The 23,578-nt window shown below is 39.7% G+C and overlaps 1 protein-coding gene across 6 annotated transcripts in view; it reads right to left on the bottom strand.

The window, feature by feature from the left end:
- Positions 1 to 12,589: 12,589 nt before the first annotated feature.
- Positions 12,590 to 23,578, bottom strand: part of ESRP2 (epithelial splicing regulatory protein 2) — a 41,934-nt gene continuing 30,945 nt past the window's right edge. For 4 of the 6 annotated variants that reach the window (XM_015640140.3, XM_015640142.2, XM_015640139.1 and 1 more), the window contains exon 16: positions 12,590 to 13,971. In XM_015640140.3, the coding sequence (XP_015495626.1) occupies positions 13,813 to 13,971 (159 nt within the window). In that variant the 3' untranslated portion in view covers positions 12,590 to 13,812. Of the gene's footprint in view, positions 13,972 to 16,873; positions 16,986 to 23,578 lie in introns of all 6 variants that reach the window. The other 2 variants (XM_015640143.1, XM_015640144.2) reach the window with 1 other exon arrangement.

Raw genomic sequence — 23,578 nt, 5'->3', positions numbered from 1 at the left:
TGAGTGGTCGCACATCTGAATCCAGGTTAGACTTTGTGAGCTCCCCAAAGGCACAAACATTCACCTTAAAGCAAGCAGTTAATAGCAAACCAGCTTTAGCTTTCTATTTGCAACTGAAAAGGAGGTCTAAGATCACATGCAGTTTGAATTATTTCTCTCCATTTGTATATTTTGAGTCACCTTACTCTCAGTAGGACTCCCACAAAACAAACATAAGCAAGCAGGAATAGCAGATGAAATCTCGAAAGCAGGAAGGTCACTGGGGGAAACAGCATTGGTCTGCCAGCACTGAACCAGCCAGAGCCCAGAGGAGCTTCACAGCCTCCAGAGTTTCCCCTGTACCGAACTCCAGAGAAGTCCCTGCTGCTTCTACCTCCAGTTAATGACAGGACTATCTCACAGCCAGGAGAGGGGAACGCCTGCCAGCTAACCAAGATACAATGAACCAACTGAAAGGCAAAGCCTGAATTTCTGGTAGCGCTGCTAATTCTTCATCCCAGGGAGATGAGTCCAGGGGAGATTTCCTTCTAAAACAAGAAGATGCTAGGAAGCCTATGAAGGAGAAAAGGCTGGGAATCTGCTCCCCCTGAGTGGTGCTGGTGGTGTCTGGTCTCCCTCAGGAGCCAGCAGTAAGGTGATAGAACCACAGCTGCTTTGAGTGCACAGACTGACACAGGGCCTCGGTGGAACAGCAAGGAGCAGCATCTATGGAAGGGAGAGAATTCCACATCTCATTGAGGCAAAACACCTAAGCAATTTAGTAAAAGAACTGATGCTTAATGGCTGGAAACGTTTACAAACTGTAGTGAAGGGAAACAGCCTTTATTGTAACTCAAAGGGTGGCCCAACTCTCCTACTCAAGAGTAGGATCTGTAAGAAAGGCAGTATGGGTGAGATTAAACCTGGATAAATCTTCTAGAAGACTTGAAAGAGAATAATGGCTGTAAAAGGTAAAGACATGCCACCAAAAATGTGGAAGACACAAAGGCTAAACCCTTTAGTTAGGTTATCAGAAGGGCACAGAGCAAAAGCTGATTACTGCTTAAAGAGAGAGCTTTATCACACAGCATAAATGAAACTAGACTAGACATGGGACTGGTTGGTTATCTATTTTCTACTCCTATGTCTTTTTTAAAACACAAAACAACAACTAACCCCATTGCTCTGAGCATTATCATTAAACACAGATTCACAATCTAAATCACACTTAACTCATGCTAGTTAAAGTAATCCAGGTAACTGCAAGGCATTCCTTATCCTCATACATGGTGAATGTAAGAACTGAGGCCTCAGAACATTTTAGCAAGTGACCCAGCCACCCAGAACTGCTTCCACTCCATCAAAATACCAACAGAGCAGGTTCCCCTTTCAAAAGGCACAGCTCCAGGAAGAGTTGCAGCACATGTGCCAGAGAAGCACAAATAATTCCTGGTAGCTGTTTGCCCCTTTGGAGGGTCCCTGTTGGACATTCAGGTTTTGAAACTATGCTAGAACTGCAAGGCTCACATGGGACAGAACATCACAGCACTGAACAACCTTTGGTAAGATACATGGATATCTTAGGATGTACTAATAATTCAGTATCACTATCATAGACAACTTGTGCTATAATTTTGTATTTAACCCATTTTCTATCATGAGGTACTTCAAATAAATGCAAAAAAATCATGTTAGCCACCATGAAGACAGCTTCCACTCAGCTGGAATGAAGCAAGTGTTTAATATTTATAATAAAAAGTCAGGATTTAAGAAATATCACTTGTAATAAAGGTGAGTTTCAAGTAGGTATTACATAACTACCTGGGTTTGTGCAGACTGCTAAGGTAAATGTTTTCTTAAGCAATTATCCAAGTTATTTTCCACTATGTCCCACAGAGATAACATAAAATCTCTGTTAAGTACTGTGATCTCCAGTTCCCAGAACTCAATATATGTTTTGGTTGACATTTCAGGTCACATATAGAAAGCATTTTAGACTCTCATTGGTTACAAAGTGCACCTTTTAGCCCCAGTCTTTGCAAACATATTGATCATGAGCTGTTCTGTCACCGATCTTTCCTGTAACTCAAATTTTCAACAATTCACAGCTTCATCAGCAATTTCTCTCACTACTCCCAGAAAAATTCACCATCTAAAGTCAGCCCCCAAACCAAAGGCATTGGTTCTTTCCCCCTCCATACTACTTAATGAGTCCATAAAGGATTGGTCTCAGGAGGAGAAGGACCAGTTCCCAGTTAGGATCAGGTGGGTTTGGGTGCTGTGCTCACACCCTCCCTGTACTCCCAGAGGAAGAAAACGTGGGGAGGGGACAAGACAGTTCTTCAGGGGCTTTTCTTATCTCCAACTCTGCAGCAGCAGCAATGACTCGTACCAGCTCTTGGTTAGAGAGTGTTTTCTCACTCCATTCTGCTCCTATTATTTCATATTTAAAGTCCTCCTACCCAGCTACAAAATTCTGCTGTTATGAAAAGATACTTGGGTTCACCTAATACCTTATTTATGCCTCAACATCACATTCACTTAACTAACAGATGGTGGTTGACGAACCCTAGAAATTTTTAACACAGGCTTCTAGTTTTATTAATTTAAAAGTAATGAATAATTTATACATAAACAATTAATCTGACATCCCTCTCTTGTTCCAACAGCAGTAGAGAAGCATCCAAACCACATGAAACAGTTGCTTCCAACACCAGCCATGCACAACTGTCCAGGAAGTCTTCCATCTGCCCCTGCCACTAAAGGTACTATCTGAAAGCCAGAATTGCACAACTGGTGGTTTCCACAAAACAGATGCAAAACTAAAGAAAGGATGAAAGTGTATTTAAGAAAGGCAGCATTAATTCTCACTAAACAGATTCCTGGTATCCTAGACTGGATGTCTCAAAAAAATTGAGAAGAATCAAAACAAATCAACCCTCTATAGACTTATTTTCTAAAAAGAAGTGCAGAATTTTGCACAGAAAAATCTTTGTAGGAGAGAAGAAACCTGGCAAAAGAGGCTGGATCCAGAGGCATGGCCAGGTAGGACTGGTGAGTCAGTGAAGGTTTTTTAGGCAGAAGAGCCATTTTGGACATAAACAAACTTGTCCTTCAGAGAAAAGGTGTTCCTGCTGTAGTAGGGTTAAGAGGAAATCTTCGTTGTTTGCTCAGTGTTGAGAACATCTAAATTATTTTCTCTTTTTTGTCTGTATAATTAAGGCTGGCCTTGGTTGGCCTTCCAGCAACTACTGCAGTCACTCCAGTGGCTTCACACAGCTGGAGCAATGTTTACAAGGGTTGCAGAGCCGAGCTGTTCTCAGAACAGGCTGGGTGGGCTGGGAACAGGAGGCACAGAGTGTGCTCACCCTGCACAGCAGAGCCGGCTGCTCACCAGCATCGACACCGAGCTCCTCTCCCAGCTCCCATTAAAAGCCAACCATCCACTTCACTTTGTCAGGCACCCCTTGATACTTCCTATAAATACCTTCCCATAGGCCTGTCCTCCCAGAAATGTCCATTAAATTACTTTTACAGCAGAGCAGAAAGGATTATTTATAAAGCTCCACATTAGCAATCTTTTAGGGAACGCTGCAGTAAGATAAATGCAAAGGCATTTTGAAAGAGAGGAATGCTTTCCCATCATGAAGCATTATCAAGAGAACATTATCTTTAATACTTTAATAGAGTTGAGACAAAAGGGTGTATGTGTGGTTTGATTATTGGTCTGAAGTGAACTGCATTTACTGTGTTCACAAAAAATTACTTTAAAAAAACAACTTTCTTTGTGCCTCAGAGTGAAAGTCTGAACAACTTATGTGGGGGGGAGGGGATGAGTTAAAAAAAATCACAAGTTGCTAATCTCATTCACTATTGAGATACTACATGGAAAACAAAGATAATTTTAGACTAAATATTAACATCATGCTTCAAATGTACTCAGATGTGGCCAAAACCAGACAAGATCATTCCACAAACAAAATCTATACTTGGGGCATATCAGAGCAAACCTGGGCTGCTTCTCTGGGCAGACTGCTGAGCCAGCCTGTATGTGCAGGCAAAGCAGGGAGAGGTTCAAGAGAACCCCACAACAGATACCCCCTGTGCAGAGCTTGCACAGTGCCCACCCTACTGAACAAGGTATGTTCTGAAGAGGGAATGGACACACAAAAACCAGTGTGAGACCCCTGAATACAAAATACAGCCGAGGCAGGTTACCATGCCACAAAGGTGTTCTGGAAGCACAATCTGAGCAACTGCTCATGAGCATCACAAGGCAAGACAAAAGCTTTTCCTTCACACTTACATTACGTCATCTTTACTATAAATTGCCACTTCCATTTTTGTATCTAAAAACCCCAAAAGAAGCTGCCACACTTTACTGCTTTTAGCACTACAGAGCCACCACAGTGACAGGTACTAGTTTGGGTGGTTTTCCATATTACTGACGGTTATCTACTTACAAACCTCACCATCGGTGGAGAAGTGAGGTTGGGATCTTAGGTTTTATTTGCCATTCCTGAAAAACATCTATCAGGTTTGGAGTGACTGAAAGGCAGCAAGCGTGAAATGTCTTCATGTAACTCCTAAAGCACAACAGCAGAACCCATTCAGGAGAGAAGAGAGGGTCACTGGTATTCTCTCAACATTTCCCAGTGAGGGGGATTGTCACAGCAGTTTCCATTCTGCACAGCTGCTGTCTCACACCACCATCTAAACAGGGATCTCAAAAACACTGAATGTTCCAAAGGTACTCAGAAAGAAAAGTACAGAAAAACTCATCTCGTGGGTTTCAGTGTTCCACTGTTGATTTGGGGAACACACAATGGAGTGTTTTTAATATAAAAGTTTGAAATAACACCCTATGGTTTATGTGGGTAAAAAATAAAAATGAATTATAAACCACAGAATCTTATTTTTCCTGAGTACACTGAACAATAGAGAAAACTGTTCAGTTGGGGGTAGGGATGGCAGTGGTTTTGAGCATTCAGGAAAAAATATGCAAGTCCTCTTACACAAAGCGTTTGTGGAGTTCAATTTTCAGTGGCACAGTCTGCTAAAGAGAAACCATTTTTTCCCTGTATCCTTCACAAATTTTGTATCTGAAATAGGATACTGAATATTTCTGAAATCAACAACAATACATAGGAATGAGAAGAATTTCTGAAGAGAGATGATGTGCTTGCTAAATAGAATCCAAAAGTTACTCTAATTCTGTAATAGCTCTTCTGAAGGATTTCTGACTCAAATGCCAGTTACAAATTCAAGGGCTTCAGGAGCCAAGGGTGTCTGCTTCATTACTAGCTCCATAATTATTCCTCAAAACTGTGAGCCTTTTACAGCGACATCCACACAAATATTGTATGTTCCCCCTTACTAAGCCTTGTTTAAAGGGATGAAAACTGAGGTGCTGGCATAAGAAAAATTGTTCCTTGGCTCATCCTTCTGATTTCAAATCCAATTTCCTACTCTGTATCTAGAGGCTAAACCTTCATTTATGCTCAATGACAGACATGCAATGAACAAACTGCAATTGTATCCAACAACCCCTCCTTTCCCCCACTTCGGTTTATCCTAATTGTCTCAAAAAATTCTAGAGTCTATAACTTGTAATCAGTTGTGACCACAGTTCATGAGACCAGCAACATGAGCAGAGCTGTGCTGGGAACTGCATTCCTATTTGCCCAATGGAGCTGCACTCAGCTGAGCCTGCTGCTGGTTCTGGACCTGCCCAGCTCAAAGCTGCTTTAGTTCAATCTGCAATGCACTTTGACTGATTTTTGTGTTTGTGGCTTCCCAGAGTTAACCCAAGGGCAGTCTGCCAGCAGTGCTGTCCTTTGCCAGTGGCTCATCCCAGCCTGCCAGCAGTGTGGGCTGATGCTGCCTCCTCAGCACATTTGAAACCTGCTTTTCCTGTTCAAAACAGGTCAGAAAATCATCCCATCTCCTAAACCATTACAAGAGTCATTATCCTGGTCATTGCATAGCCTCTGGAAGCTACAATATCCAACGCTGGACTTGCTCTGTAGCTGGAAGAGCTGCAGTCTCTGCAGTGAGTCCCACACTGCAGCAGCAGGGTGCTGTTTTGCCAGAGTAGCTGTATCTGAAGAGGAACCACTGGTGGAACCTGGTGCCAGTGAACAGAATAGAAAAAAAACCAAACCAAACAACGCACAAACCCAAAATACTGCCTTCACTGCACTCACAGACTCCTCTGTTGTCAGCACACTCTCTGGGATGTATCACCAGTGTCTAGGTCCATAGCCTTACCACTTTCTTTCTTCCCCAAATCATCTCCAAAACAGCTTCCATAACCTGAAAATTTGGAATCCTTTCTTTTCTGGGGGCTAACTTTTTACAAGGTAAGATCAGGTCACTTTAAATATTACCACTCACTGACACTCTGTTATTGATCACCAATATCTTTAAGCTGAACAAAATGATTGACTTTAGCAACAAGCAGAAGCCACATTTCATTGAAAACATGGAACCTGCCATCCTTATAAGCCTTCTCCTCCTCACAAGCAAGAGAAATGAGCACTACCAGGTATAACTCCAGCTCTAACTCCAGGATATAATCTCCTTATGGCCTGCAGATCATCATCCAACCTGTGCTCTAGATCCCATCAAGAACATGATGTACCTGACTTTTGATAAAACATTTTAGAACAATTTAAAAGGTAAATACCACAGACACACACACAAAATACATAGCATTGTAAGCAACCTGACAGTTTATATTCCCAGGCATAGACCTCTAGTCAGTAAAAACTAAGGAAAAATAATTGGTTTTCTAAGTTTTTGCATTGCTTTCCAAAAAAACCAAAACAAAATAATCAACCAACCCCACCCCAAAACCAAATAAATCAATAAATAAAAGTCCTGACCTCTTCAAGGACATTTAATTTAATGCTATTATTACAATTAATACTCAGTGTAGCTTGTGTGGATTTTCACAGTAAAGCTCACAATTGCACAAGGACTGCATTGCATCAAACAAAAGAAAGGCACACCTAATCCAATGGGAATGAGCCCCACATTTTCAGGGCATGTTTAACTAAGAATTCCTTGGACTAAGTTGTAGTGACAAATGTTACGCTCCAGATAAGGCTCAGACAGTCCTTTCCTCACTTTAACCTCTCATGTCCTGCCCAGACAGAGGAGGGACCTGTTCCTTGCCAGCCTTTGAACTGTGCAGCTCCACCACACCTTTGCATTTCTCCCACAGCAGAACTTCGTGTGCCTTTCATCCCTACTGAAAGCAGTCCCAGAGAGATCCCCTGAACTGAGTAAGTTCAGAAAACAGCAGGAAAAGATCTTACTCTTCCTGACAAACCCGAAAGCTTTTATTCAATGCAGCAAAGACAGCTAAATTCTAATGCTATTCCATTGCACACAACAGAGATTTTTCCAATAAACCACCATCAGTATTTCGGAGTTTCTCACGGAAAATTCTAATAAGGCTCCCCCTCCCCAAAAATACATCATTTTTCCTCTCCTCAGTTATTCTGTTGCTTCCTTCTATCTCTCATCTATTCTTGTGGACAGTAGTAAGAGGACATATAACAGTATTTCCTTCATTTTGCTCTTGCATACTTCTAAGTATTGTTAAGTGTACCCAGAGTAAAGATTTTAAATATTTTTGCACAGTAATACAAATTTTTAAAGTTACATTTGCATGAAATTCAAACCCCTCAAGTTATTTTAGAAGGGAATATACACACACAAACGATCCATTGCAGTAGCACATTAACTTTTCCCCTACCTCCAGCAAGCAGAAGATAAAGAGCTGATAACAAGGCATGATTAGAACCAAATAGCAACAACAACAAAAAAACCCTTTCAAAAGTTACAATGTTATAACAGCCAAGCTGGAAGGCGGGGACCAGTACAGGACATTGGTACAAACCAGAACAATTGCACCTTCATCAGGTCTATTATAAAAGCTACTTTCCCAAATGAAATACAACATATTCTTCTTATTTTCACTTACTGCTCAGCAAGAGAAGACTGTCCTAGAAGGTCTAGGAGCAGTAGAAGGCCCTGTTTAATGTTCCCAGACTTCAAAGCAACAGAAATTTACAAAGACAATTCCCATGTTTGAGGGTTAAGGGTTGTGGGTGAGAAAGTTTGTTCCTTTTTCTAAATAGCAGAACTATTGATATGCGACCCCCTACACCCCCCTTTTCAATTTCTAGTGAAAAAATTAGGCAGTCCCAAAATGTGGCAAGTGCTGGAGCAACTCAAGATCTAATACTGAACACTAAAAACCTCTCCCCGTTTTTACACTTCCTTCTGTATGATCTGCACACCACAGCGTGAGCGAGTACCTCACGGGATCCCCCACAAGGAGAATTCCCAAAGACTCCCAGTTAACCAAAGGAAATGCCCCGAGAGACGAGGATTAAAACCAACAAGAACAACAAAGTCGCTCTCTGCCAGGAGCAGTTTACAGCCCCCAGCAGCGAGGGCCCGAGCCAGCAGCCTGAGGCAGGCAGCAGCTCTCCGGGAGGAGCCCTGCCCTGCACGGCAGCAGAGCGGAGCCGGCAGCAGCAGCAAAGGCTGCTCCAGCCGCGCTGCGGGCCCGCTGCTCGCTACAGAGTGTAATCCGCTGGAAAGCCCTGACATCATAATGCTCATCTACGGCTTCCTTTCCTAAAGCCAGAAGACTAAAGAGTAATTTTTCTTTCATTTTTGGTCTAACGCAGTATGATTACAATTGGGGTGACACTTAAAGCACGACTTTTGTCCAATCATTGCTACTGGGTTTCTAGCAACCATTTTATGGATTTCTTTTTGTAGAGCTGTTTTTAAAAGTTAATCTTTTCCGACTAAACGCAGTCAGATACAGCTGTGATTTTCACAATTTGAAATCAATTTGTACATTTCAAAGCAACCGTATTGAATATCAATGAACTCACAGAAAACATTTAGAATAGAAAAACAAGAGCAAATTTGAGAAGAAGGAGAAAAAAAAAACAAACCCAAACCAACGCAACCAATTTAAGTCAACATTTTTATGAGCAGCAAAATGACCTGGGATTTTAAGGCTAAGGGACGCCAGAGCACTGCAGGCACTGAAGCTCCCGCTGCAGTTGGAACAGGGAGCTCCAGGCTCCAAAGCTGTGGCGTTCCCAGCCCTTCCTGCGAACCCCGATGGAAAGGGGACATCTACTGGCAGCTAAAGATATTCTCTCAAAGACTCGGCTAACGTGAAATCGGCAAAATTACAGCAGCACCTTTGTAATGCTTACAAAAGGGAAGGCAATTTTATTTAAGGTCAACTTTATATTATCAGCAAGCACATCAGAAAGCAACAAATAACTGCTATTAAAAAAATGTATTTAAAGTAAAACTATTATAATAACATAGAATAAAAGAAATGGCAATTAGCAAGTCTAAATTAACATGCTGTCATCTTTATTTGAATATTTACATTTCAACTGTATATCCAGCTAAATAATACAGTATTACCTGATGATATAAAAACAAAAAAGGGGGGGAAAATCAAGTCTCTGGTTTAGCTTGGATTTAAAAAAAAATCTTTATAACAAGTAGATCTAAAAAGGTGAAATTTTAAATTGACTACAGACAAACCTTGGAAGGAATTTTCTGCTTTACAATATTTCAAGCTTTCCTTAGATAAAATCATCTTTTAGAAGACACTTCTAGTGGTAGACTCAAAATATAACAGATTTTGCCAAATACAATTTTATATAAGACAGCACCCAAGAGGTTAAACTGCCAGCCTTCAGCAGCAGCTCATTTTAACTGACTGAAATATAACAAATACATTTTAAAAATGAAGGCACTGAAAATTTTTTTTCTTTTTTTTAAAAAATGAGGAATAGAATTTCAGTACTATAATAATTGTTGAAAATATCTTAGTTCACAGAAACAAGCAAAACTTATAAGCTCATCTTGGGCAAGTCTGCTTTGCAAATGAAGAAACACCAAGAAACACCTGATTTGGATGCACAGCTGCAACTACTGAAAGAGAGTGGCCACTTCAAACTCTTCAGTCTCATCTCCAACAAATATAATAAGAATAAGCTATCTTCTCTCTAAGCTGGGCAGGAATATCCCATGGGACAGGCCAACATAGAAATCATTCCTAAGTGAATTTACCAGTATCGAGAGAATGGCAGCAGAAACAACTAAATGAACCTCCAAACCAGCACTATCAGAAGTGTGAAACCAGGAGTAGAAATACAATGGTAACTCTGCTCCTCAGTTACACAACATGGCAACACAAGTGCAGGTGAGGGAGTTTGCTGATTGCAAGCAGAGAAAAACTTCTTTTTGAGAATCAAATTTTGTGGCCGAGTGTGAGGACCTTCTCTTTAACAACAGTAATAGTCAAATCAGAGTACTTTACCAAACTTTACTTCTTCTTTGGTGAAACAGTTAAAGCTTAACACTTTTCTAATTTTTCTATTAATCTACATGCTATTCTTCTGATAAGGCTTTGAAACACAGCATAGTCTAAAATGTCAATCACGAAGAATAAATGCATTCATCAAAGAACAAAAAAATACTTAGGCCTTACCCCAAGCTCCCAGCCTTCTCCGGTGATGGAAGCCATCATCCAAACACGTGTGATGCAAGTATTTATCTTCCATTTGTGAAGGAGAGCACTTGGACTTGGAGCCAGCCCATCAGCTATGAAGGGTCTGCAGCCAAATTCCAAAGGGGCGCTGCCTGTGGCTCCTGCGGCTGTGAGGGGTCAGCGTGGGCACCCTGAGCTGCCGCGGGCTCCCTGCCTGCCCTGAGGGCCCGGCGCAGCCCCACAGCTGAGGCACAAAGCCTCGGGCGCTGCCAGCACACTTCAAAGGCCGAGCGTGGGCCCAGCCCAGCCGCTCTGGCCCTGGGGCCGAAGCTCCGGGAGAGCCGGAGCGCTCGGCACGGCCGTACCGCTGTTACCGAGCCACAGAACCGAGCGGAGCAAGAGGCACTGGCGGAGTTTGGTTCCCCGCTGGCCGCGGGGCCCGGCCGGGACCGTCCCCTCACAGGATCAGCCCCCGCTCAGAGCGTGGTGCCGATAGCGCCGAGGTGCGGGTTCGATCCCCGGGTGGGCCTTTAACGTTACGGGTGGATTTGGTCTCTGTGGGTCCTTCCCTACGCAGAATATTCTGTGATCCTGATGGATTCCTGCCCCAGCCACCGCTCTATGCCAGCAGCATTCATTTTTAAATAAGGCTCCCCTTTATTGTTTTCTCTTTTATTCTTTTTTTAGGCAAGACCACAGAGTTTTCAGTACGAGCAAGAAAGTTAAAGTTCAGAGGAAGAGCAGCCCCAGGCCTGGTCTCTTGTCAGACCCCCACCCAAAGGACTTTGGTCTACCCAAAATGCTGCCACTGCCCATGCAGTCATTTTACACAGATAACTGCGAAAAACTCTGCGCTGGTCCCGTGTCCCATGTGTCAGGGTTCACACACAAAGCCACAGCCTGAAACATCCTCAAGTTCACTTTCTACAACTGGTTTCCATCATCTTATGCTAAACAGAGAATAAAACAGCAGTGAGTGATAGGTACAGATTCTGCACATGGTTTGCAGTTTGTGATGTGGGCACGGAGCTGCACTCCAAAGCAGAACTGTGATCATTGCCAACTAAGCCATAAAGGTGTTAAACTGGTAGGGGAATGTTTACATCTAAATCACGGCTGATGTGACCAAGGCTCTCCATTCCAGCCCTGCCTCAGCTTGCCAAGGAAGCAGAAAACCACAAGTTCCATACGGGTTTTAGGAGAGGAAAAATGAGAATGTTTCAACAGCCTGCAAAGCTGTGACCAGCTGGACTATGGCAGACTGTAATAAATGTGTGTAATAAATGGACTACACAGCTACTAAATTTTCCTCCAAGGCACAATGAGAATGTTAATTACCATTGTGCAATCCTTTATACTATTCAAATTACTTTAAAAGTAAGATTTTTGGTAGACTTCACCAAGACAAATATTGAAAACAGATTAGTGCAGACACTCCCACTTGAAAATAATGAAAAATATTTCCCTGCAGTCCTACCTGATTGTGCTGAAACTTAATTTGGGAGGTTTTGATGATGAACTGGTATCTGGCATGAGATGTGTCTGACTAGAGAGAAACAGACCCTCTTATCTTGATATGATTTCATCCCCTTTCTCCATTTTCACTACAAAAAGGCTGTCTGGCTCTATCTTGACTTAAACGTAGCATTTTGGGTTGCACAGAAAAGCAAATGACCCATTAGGTCAATTAAACGCAAACATGAACACAATTTCAAGTTCAATACTTTGTTTCCTCTGGCAACAGAAAGAGAACACTAAACATGTAAACAGTTACTTCATGTTGCCTAAAATGTGTTGCACTACAAGAGAAGCATGCATCATACAGATTTCTGCCTTACTAGAACATGCAGAAAGACAAAACAAAACAAAGAAAACAAAAACATCTCACAAAAAACCACAAAAAAACCCCACCACAACCCCAAAGAAAGACGTCACACCGCTGGCACAAAGTACAAATGCTCATCTAAATCTAGGAGAAAAGTGTGTAAGGCTATTTATCAAAGACTGATGCTCTGTGAAAATATGTTAAACCAAAGCATAAGTAACTTTCAAAAGGCAATGCACATCGTAAGCATCTCTTTTATTTATTGTAATATAAAGAAGCATACATCATTCAGTTCTTTAAAGTACAACTCAAATTGTACACTAACAAAAAAGATCAATACAGACATCCATGAACATGTCAACAACAGAATTAATTACATTTTGCTCTGCTGGTATTGCACTTGGAATGGTTTAGAAGTAAGGCACAGTAAAAACAAAGTAATTTAGTGCTTCTACAGCAGATGTCTTTTTTTTTAAACACATGCTACATGACATAAAAGTACTTCTAGCTTATGTATATACACACAGGAGAAAAAGAAAAAAGCATGCACTAGAGAATTCAGATTTCAACATATCTTGCTGTTTCATAATATACAAATAAAGTAGTTTAAAGATGTAAACAAATTGCATGCACATAAACTAGAGCAAAATCTTTAATACAGTATCTGAAAGCTATTATGCTTAAATAAAAAAATATAACTTATTAGTACTCAGGTTTATGTGCCATTTTTGTCCTGTAGAGATTAAAAAATTTGGGGTTTGGGGCAGGGAGTTATGGGTAGGAGGAGGAGATTTTTCTGGTTTTGCTGTTGGTTTTATTTTTTTGCTTTACACATTGGCAGCAGTACACTGGTAAGAAGATCAAATATGGCTTTTGTAAAACAATGTCTAATGAAAACATGAAAAAGCACAATTTCATTCAGGATCCAGCATCCTGATATTTTCCAGTCAAAAACAAAACAAAACAAAAATCAATATGATCTACGCTTTGAACTGGGTAAGCCATGCATTCCAAAAGACCTTTCTAAAGACATTTAAACTCTACAAGAACGAGACACTTTGTCAAGTGTAAACTCTTAAAAACTAAACACAGAAGAATCTGAATGACTCAAGCATCGTTTTCCACTTCAGATGCTACTAAGTTTTGCCCGTGGCTGTGGTAGCTGAAGTGCAATTGGACTGTCTTCAGAATTAACTACATGCCAGGAGCAGCTTTGCTTCTTTTTACACAGGTATGTTAGAAATTAAGTAAATTAACTACATAATGTTTGGTTTCACTTTACCTTTGGCATAGGAGATGCCATTTTTCAAATTAAAAAGGACATGCACCATGCTGCATTCCAACATGTTATGCTGAAAAGGCACATTTGTTGCTGCCTGGGTGGCAAGGGAAGACTTATTTTGCAAAAGGCATGGTGTTGAGTGCAACATCCTTTCCTCATGCACCAGAGTGTGTTCATTTAGACCAGGTACAATTGTACACAGCGGCTTCCCAGGAGCTGTCCGTTTCTCTCAGCCACTGCTTTCTTAGCTAGATCCAGGCTTGGAAAAGTCACCAATGCCTCACCACTGGGCTGGCCACTAAAGTTGTAAAGCATGAGGATGGAATCTGCTTGGAGCTGCAGTGGTACAAGAAGACAAAAGAAAAAATGCTATTAAGACCAGAGACAACACCTGGAAATGCAGTTTTTAATGCTGGTGTATTTTTTGGTGCATCTGGCTCACTCCACTCCTATGTTCATGGTGAAAATATCCTGATGTTAAGAATGGGAAGGAGAAGGAATCAAAGATGAAAGGAAATCCAGCTTTTAGCCTGGCAAACAGCAGCAGCTCTTATTCTGCTGGTGTGCTGAATACAGCGATGTAGGCATAATTCTGTGCAAAAAATTTTGCTAGAGAAGCAATTGAGATTAAAAGTTGATAAAGGGAGAGAGTTAGATGTTAATAGGAGTTGAATGGAGCAAGAAGTCCACGCATGAATAATTCTTGTACTATATGGACTACTGGCCAAGTGACAAAGGTTATTAAAGCATGTCAATACTCACACACAGTTAAAAAAACCCAAGTAACAACACACATGCAAAAAAATAAGAGCTGTATGAGTTCTGTGTTGGGAGAATGAGCTGAACTCAACACAGGTATACAGTGCAAGGAAGATTTTTCAGAAAAATTAAGTAAAATTTGTTTGCAGTGCAACTGAATTAAATATTTATTGTAATTTTAACAAGGCTAAGAAAATGCAGGCTAGCAGATGAGATTATTTATTCATTGGAGTTGATTTACTTTTGAGGGCATTTGTCCTCCTCATAAAGTCTTAAAAAGCAGCTCCAAATTGCTGAGTTCAAAGCAGACATCACTGTCAGCCCTATTGTACCCCATCCATTTTCCATAAGATGCAGGAAATTCTTCCAAGATAAGTTTGGAGCTCCTGGTTGTTGGATAAAAATGAATCCCAGAGAAGTTTCAAAATCAGAGACTGAAGGATCAAAAGCTCAGCATACAAGGTTAGTTTTTCTTTGAAAAAGAGTGTCAGACAAAGCTATGCTGGAAAACCAACCAGTTTCATGAATATTAACACAATTCAAGTTAAGTTCATGTGACATGTGTGCTCTTGAGTTTATAAAAGGTTAAAACATTTAAGTGTTTCATTTCTGTAGAATTTATGTGTGTCCGGTATACTACAAGAAATAGCAGACTTCTCAGTTATTACCAATAGCATTTCATTCATATCATATATCATATATATCATATATCAGCTTGACATTCAAACATATGAAAATAAAGCAAGTGGATGCCAGAGCTTCACTCACCCAAACACTGAGCAGGCAGTAAAAATATTCTTAAAATATAAGCAACAGTACATTTTACAAACCGAAAGCATGCATAAGACAGTCAATAGTAACTTTCTATTATTTCTTAGAGAACTAAAGTTAGTCAAGATATAGCATGCAGAAAGAAATCCAAAAACAGATTAAAACATCATGTCTAAAGACTAGAGCTTCTACTTTTGAACCAATCTTGATTTATTTCAGAGTAACCTTCTCTCACAGAGAAAGCTGTGCACAACTTGGGTTGAGCTGCAAATCTGAGCTAAAAGATGCTCTTCTCAAAACCAAGTCTCTGCTGTTAATCCATATGGGATCAACTCATTTACCATCAGTCCAGAATAGAACTTTAATACTGTAGCTCAGAGTCAGCTGAAAACACACATGGAACACAGTTAGACCTCTGAACACAGAGAAGAGCTTTAAAACAAGTTTAAATAGCAGTATTGGTGTAATACCAATGTAGGGATCTGGAAATTCATGTTATCAGAGTTGCACAGACAGTTAGCAGAGAAGTCTATACATTCAGCAAGCAACATAATAAAAAGAGCTAAATGAGCCCCTTCAGCTTCATTTTAAGACATACTGGGTTTAAATTCTTATTTATAGATATTTCTAGACAAATAGATTTTATGTATGCACATGTGTGTTTTAAAATTAGATTCAGATTCACACGAACCTTTTTCCTAGACTTTTTTTTTACTCTATAAGAGTAGTACCTGTATAATACTACTTTGTACCACTTAGAATTTAGACTGAGCTACTTCATGAATCAGTCAATGATTTCTATATCATACTTAGTAGAAACCAATTGCTGATCTGGTTTTTCAGTTAATCACCAGACCATGCAGTTTATCTGCTCTCTACAAATCCAACACCAGAAAATAACTAATTTGAAAACAACTGAGTTGATGGTTGTTACTGAAAGTACATTTGTCTATCAAAGTCATTCTCTCAAGGCACAATATGCGATTATCATTTTTAAACTGAAAGGTTATTCGGCTTTTTTCTTAAGGAAAAAGAAAATGTACTAGTCAGTAGCGTTTTGAATGGAGTACAGTAGTACTGTGGCATCATGTACTCCACATAGGCCATAACTAAATTTCTTTAAGAATTATCTGGAAGTTGCAGAAATGCAGGCAAGTTTACTGTTAGCAAATCTAATTAGTTGCTTTAGAAAGTTGCTATACCCAAAAAACCTCTTCTGAAAAAACGAATGTAATAGTTCACATTCCATTAGGGAAATCAAGAAAGAGAGATACTAATTTCTAGCCAGTTATATAGTACAGAAAAGTCACAGCCAGAGGTCTGGGGGTTTTTGCACACTCATTTGTGTGTGCTTTCTAGCAATATCAGTGGGAAAAATCATCTTTTACCACTCTTCTAAAAGGAAAATGTTAGACTGAAAGGTTCACATGAGATACAAGCATTAACAAAGCCTTCTGGAAGTTGAACACGTCATCTAAGCAGTACCAGGCAATCACACTACCTCCACCACTTTTGCCCCATCAGCTACAGATCACAGTCAGCACATTTCTTTAGGTTAGTTGATTTTTGAAGCAGAAAGACTAACACCAGGATCCCAATGCAAGCTACTAATGGGGAAAAGCCACAAGCAAAGATCTCTGTAGCACCAAGCCCTTCTTTCCCTTCCCATTCACCTCTGGAGACCCAGGCTCTGCCAGTCACATCTTACCTTCTTCAGAAGTTACAAAGAGTTACAAACAGACCCACTCTTTCGGTGCTTGTAACACACTCCTGGCTTGATCGCTCAGCTGAATTAGGCCATTGTAGTCATCAGGTGCATACTACAGTACAAGTGTGACATGGGACAATCAGCAAGAGAAGGAACAGTCTGGCACAGAAAGCCACACAGACCATCATTTGCAACCACAATTAAGAGCATCAGCTGTAACAACTGGCAGGAGACACTGGTTGGACAGAAACTACTTTTATGTAAGATAAAAATTATAGTAATTGTATTGCTGGACGTAGAAATAAAATAAATGCTTATGGGGAATATTCCAAACTGTGTATTTGAACTACTCCTTATCAAGGATGGGAAATAGACCATGAAGTGCTTCTTTTTTCCTTCTACACATGAGATGGCAGCACCAGGTAACCAAACTCTTACATTTTCATAACAATCATGAACCCAGTAATGGCTCTCACTGGGACAGATGAGCATCTTCCAGCCTGCACACTGAAGTGGGAGGATCAGAAAAATTGTATGGATCTCATTCAGATCTTTTATGCGCTCATGGAAATAAAGTGCAGCTTTTCTAGGGTAGAGTGATAAACTTGAGCTGCATGTAATGCTTGGACTCTATAGACTGCAGCAATGTAATGAGAGAAAATCAGTGCCCCAGTATGAATGTATGCATAAGGTAAAATAGCATTTATGCTAGTGTAGTGTATTTCTACACTGGAAAATGAAATAAACTACACTGTGTAACTGCAACATGTTAGATTTGTAGAAGTTAAATATTAAAATTAAAATAGTGACTGTACAGAACAGTCATACCAACAAATCAGAATGAAAACCTCATATATTAGTCAGATCTAAGAATTATTTGAGATCCTGAATCTGAACAGTAATCACTCATACTATTGGCCTGGTACAAATATGACATATATAGTCAGAAAATACACAAAATACAGAAAATGGAGAATATGAAATTTTGTTCTTAGTACATAATCTTTCCAGATCACACATCCTGGAAAGGGACTGAGCATTCTTACACATGCTGCAAAGACTACTTGTGTGGCTTCTATAACCCAGAAGACAAGAGTGTTTAGTGTGACCTGAACTGTACAATGTCTTTTCAGTGGCAAGAAGAGTTTCCTGTCTCCCCCCAGATGGACTAATGCTAATGGTTTTGCATTAACACTTCAGATGATTGCCAAATGCACACAATGTAGATGCACTATGCTGCCTTTCCTTTGATGTTTCTATAATACAAAAGGTCTCCTGCCAGCTTCGGGAGAAAGGGTATTATATTTGGGCATACAGGACACATATCATTCCAAAGGGAAGTTGAAAAGAAAAACACCAACCATCACAGTATACACCTTTCACAGAAAACAATAACCAGGAGCCCAGAGAACATAAAAGAAACCCTCAGAATTTTACTACTGAATTCTAGCCACCTTCACATCTAAACCCATGCCATTAAGTAAAAGACAAACATAAGAAGTATTTTCTAGATAGTCTCTGCCAGGGCAACCAGACCGTGCAAATATTAGATTTATCAGTTCCCAGACCTGCCCTTGAAACAAATCTACAAAATGTAAGTTTACTCTTTGGAAGGAATGTCTCAAGATAGTACATACTTTAGATTATCAGTAGATGTACAGTAGGTAAAGTTATATAGTCTTACTCTTGTAAGGGACAGAATTTCATAAGTTACACCTGAAATGGAATAAACAATCTGGAAAATATGAAAGTTGGGAAAATACCCTGTACAGAAATGACAAAGTTATCAGAGTTTAGGGAAAGACCTAAAGAAAGTGAGAAAGAAAGAAGAAAACCAAATTCATCAAAAGACCTAGAAACAGAAGTAGCTTCTAATCACAAGGGTAGGTCTAATCACAAGAGACTTCAGTAAATTAAAACAGAAGCTGTAGAACAGTAAATTCTTTGAATAAAATGAAAAGTACCCTGTTGCCTGAGTAAGCACATGATTGTGAATATTTCTTATTCTGTCTGCATTTCAGAACCCATAAGAACCAAGCAAGAGCATCCAACCACACAGGACTGAACCAAGGGTAAACTAATTAATAAAGACATAATACACTATACTTTCTCCTTGAATTTTCTTTTTCTTCAACCTATTTTATTTCTCTGTTCTTCTCTTGCTGAAAGAAACATGGGACTGTCTTCCCCTCACAGACTGTGCACAGCTTTAACCAGGTCAGTAACCAGTAAGGCATTGATTTCCATTTCATTTTGCAGTTCCTACAGTGAATATTCAAAACTCAGTCTAAAAACAGCACATACAAAGCAATCTAGAGAAAATAACCCATTGCTAAAAAAAAAAAAAAACAAACCCACCATTGAAAGTGGAAAATATATTTAGAAGCACTCCAACTGGGAAAAAGTAGGAGCAAATAATAGAAAAGGAAAACATCACAGGCAAAATGGCCACTTCAGGAAGGCAGCTGCAATTCTTGTCCTAACTACCCATAAATTTCATCACAGAGCAGTTCCCAAAGGGAACTCTCAGACTCTGGAAAAAAGCCTAGCTAGACTAGGCCTGGAATACAGAATCAGATCTGAAGGTAGGCAACAGCAACCATTAGCATAAGAGTCAGGAGAAATACCCTAAACTGGCTTTGCCCCTAGAAGTACATTAATTGTACCATCAGACTGCCAATACTAACACCCACAAATACCTGAATACTCTGTGGAAGATGTACCACCTGAACATTCTGTGCATCAGAGACTGAAAGAGGTAATGCCTGTTCCAAAAATACAGAGGGTGTCACTTCAGTCTCTTCCTTCAAGTGTGGGAGGCAACAGACAGAAACTGTAACCACTAATTTACTCATCCCTGTCTCACAGATGCTTTCTCCACACAGGAGGGAGATAAATTTAGGAATAAAGCAAAACAAACAGTGTGCTCTGTTCTGAGAATGTGGGAGTGAGCATGGAATAGTGTCTGTATTGCCAGATGACTTCCAATCCCAGTAAGTGGGAATTCTTCCTCTACCACTTCCCTTTTCCCTTCCCCAGAGGGTGCCATACCTAGGATGGCACACAGATGATGGGGTATCCCCCTCTCAGACTACAGAGAATCAGATTTCAAAAGAACCCAAAGGAAATAGAGAATACTTCTTTGTTTAAGCACACGTTTCAGAGAAAAAACTCCTAATCCCTAAAAAGTCAGTAACAATGAAGTCTGTTGTCCTGATACAACAGAGAAAAAAAATGTCACTAGTGCCCTTGGAATTTAGCCATCCATCCACTTCACTTCCTTATTACTGTTTTAACCACAAGTCACCCTCCTCCCCTCCACCAGCAAGTCTTAAATCCTGGGTCTCTGAAGCCTTGGAATATTAATATACTGCTAAAGTTGTTTATAGCTACAGACAAAAGACACTTAAGCCCAGTACAGGTTTAAAGAACTATTTATTTTAAGCTTTTCTTATGTAGAAATATGTACACAAAGAAGTCCTTACATTTCCATCCCAGCCTTTTTCAGCAGAATCAGGGGGCTTTAAAAAAAATTCAGATGGTGACCATGGCCCCTAAATCTTAGTCATCTTCTAGCTTGGTGGTTTGGTTTTTTTTTATTACTGTACTTACACACAATGTACCTAAACAGGAAGTCTGCTTTCTAAGAACTAATCCACAGGGTCTTTTTCAGGCAGGCATGGGTCCACTTCAAATTCATGCCAACCTCCAAGAAACTGGCCAAGTATTACTGAGAGGAGGCTGAATCCTAGCCAAGACAACAGCTGTGAACTAGTTTTTGGTCAGCTAAGACCACAGGCACAGCTAAACTGCATCTGCCTTTATATTTACCTGAAGGCTCTTGTCATGATACCAACCCTATCACTATCTGCATACTCATAATTTTTTTTTAAAAAAAACACACACACCAACAAAAACACACACACACAAGCAACCCAAACCAAAAAACAACAACAAAAGAAAACTAAAAGAAAACCCCAACCCCAAGAGTATTTGGAGACTAAATAGTTTTGCATTGATTCATTTAGTGGCTAAGTAATAAAACCCATTAAGTATTTAGCCACTAAATAAGAAAAATAAAAATTCTTTAGTGAAAAATTTTGTTCTGCTATGCACCAACTTTACATAAATCCATCACAACTATTGCCCTTGTTCATTCATTATTTACTAGAGTTTTCTCACTGCTTCTACAGCTGTACAGGGTGATGGCCTAAAGTAACACTGAGGAGTTTTGCTGTGTGGTATTATTATATCTGCACCACTTCTTCCTCAAGCTTTACCCCACAATACAAAATTGTGTTGGAGAATGGCATGGTGAGGGTTTTGTTGTTGTTTTGGTTATTTTGGGGTTTGTTGTTTTTTCAACATGGTTCTAATTGACTTAGGTTCTGTGATTTTTTCAGCTATCCTTTAGATATGTATCCAGCATATAATCGGACTCAAATCAATGGCCCTATTGCTTTACAGTACAACTAAAAGGCAGTTTAATGTGAATTACTGAATCAGAAAATACTAATACTAGCTCTTTTAAGGATTACAGTACACTACAATATTATATAGAAAGGTGATGGGGAAAATTTCCATCTCCCTGATTTACTATTAAAATTCTTCCTGAGGTTTTCAACTGCTTAATCCAAGTTACAATAAATACATGCAGGCTGGAAGGAATCTTCACTAATAAAAGCAAGAAACAGAATTGCAAGAAGAAATGGAGTTGCTGAAACACTAAACAAGAGGCTAATGCTAATAAAATTCAATGAAAATTAAAATGCTGATCTGCAGACTTTTAAATTATTTGTTTTTAGAAGCATGTACTGATGTTGAGACCAGCTTGTTGGAGCCCATGATAGGCAAAGTCTATCTCTTAAGAGGCAGGTCTGGTATGAAAAGTGCTTTCACTTAAGTAGCAACATATGCACACATGCAATATACAGAACCCACGAAGCCTGAAGGAAAAATCCAGAAGAGAATAAAGCAAGAACTAAAATGTAAACCCTGCTCCTTTCAGACAAAGACACACAAAGACAAAAACCACCCTTCAATCTCAGTATCTCCAATCTGGTTCCCAGAATACCAACACTGAAGTCCATTGAATACCAACATCAATTAGCTGTACAGAGATTAAAACCATGCCCAAACCAGTGATGATTATTAAGGGCTCACTTTATGAACGAGCAGAAGCATCGTGCAATAAATCCTTGGGCAGCAGCAGAAATGAGAAAACAATGTGAAGAAAGGGGAGGAAAAAAGAAAAAAAGGTTAGTTATTGCTCTAGAGATGTAATATTGTCCCATTACAGTAAGTCACCATCTCTTTTTCCCCTGAAAGATGAATGAGTATAAAACTAGCATTAATACATGCAGGATTCTAAGAACAATTCAAAATAATTCCTGGTTCCTTTATAAGATTTTAAACTGAACTCATTTGGACAACATCTTCTAAAGAAATCGAAGAGGTGACCGATTTAACAACAGTAACTGATGATCATGGGAGGTTGCAGCAGCAGAATAGTTTCACCTTATAGCAAAATTTCTGTCCATCTAACCATTTAATTGTGCAATACAAACACCAGGAACTGCTCTCCATATGCAGAAACGAGGAGAAGGACAAACTGAGCATGAGACACAAAGTCCAGATTCACTAAACTGAAGATATAGTGAAAGGTAGAGATACTAGAGGTCATCACTGACCTGTTCCATGCATGGACAGGTTCAGGCCACATTTTTCAAAAGTGCAGTTACACTTCTAGCTGAATTTCAATGTGGCAAATAAGCTTCCACACTTAGACTTTTAATACATCCACCATCTATCCACCAAAACCCCCAGCTATTAGGAAACAACTAAAAGGCAAAATATTGATGGCTAAACAATAGGATGAATGATTATTACTTGTCTGGGCATCATGAAAGCCACAAATAACCCAACTTTGTTTGAACTTTGGAAATATCTGTAGAAGAAAAAGCCCTAAAATACAATACTCAGTTTCTTTTTACCGTTTGTCAACATTCACCACACTTTTAATGTGACAATCTTTTTCCACTGAAAAACTGAGTATGCAAAATTCCTTTCAAAACACAAATGTAATGTGACACAACAGGTAGAGCACTGCATCTTCCAAATACCCAAAACTTGGAAAGTACTTATTTGACCATCTGTTCTCAGTCTACATTAATTTGCATACCAGACATCTGGCTCAACAAATTAAAGCTCATTGTCTTCTAAGAATCTTAAGGTTAAAAAAAAAGAAAGAAAGAAAGAAAGCATACCATGCCTGAATGTTTCCTATTAACTCTAGCAATATCACTGTTATCCCAGAAAGTTGAAGGACAAACACGCAGAAATCATTGTCTTTTAATACAAATCACTTGTTCACTTCAAATGGTTTGAGACCACAAAGAGGATTTTAGGTCAGAGCTTCCAAGCAGTACCCAAAAGGGCAGAGTTGGTAGCTGTGTAAGTGCTGTTACCCACAGGAGGTAAATACTCACCAGAACATGTGTTTGTAGCTGGGGTTTTTTGTGGGTTTTTTTTTTAACTTATCAAGAAGATAAGTTTCTGTTTGCTCACCTGAGAGCATTCCATCAGTCCATACAGGCTGATGTTACCTATAGTGTATTTGCTGTCAATATAGACAGTGTGGATAACACAGATTTCCTTTAGTTTGCAATGTAATACAGCTTTAATGAAAGACATTCCTGCTTGTAA

The sequence above is a fragment of the Parus major genome, chromosome 11 (assembly GCF_001522545.3).
Source record: "Parus major isolate Abel chromosome 11, Parus_major1.1, whole genome shotgun sequence".
NCBI lineage: Eukaryota > Metazoa > Chordata > Aves > Passeriformes > Paridae > Parus > Parus major.
Note: the sequence above shows the minus strand (reverse complement) of the source record. Positions and strands in the feature narration are given on the sequence as shown.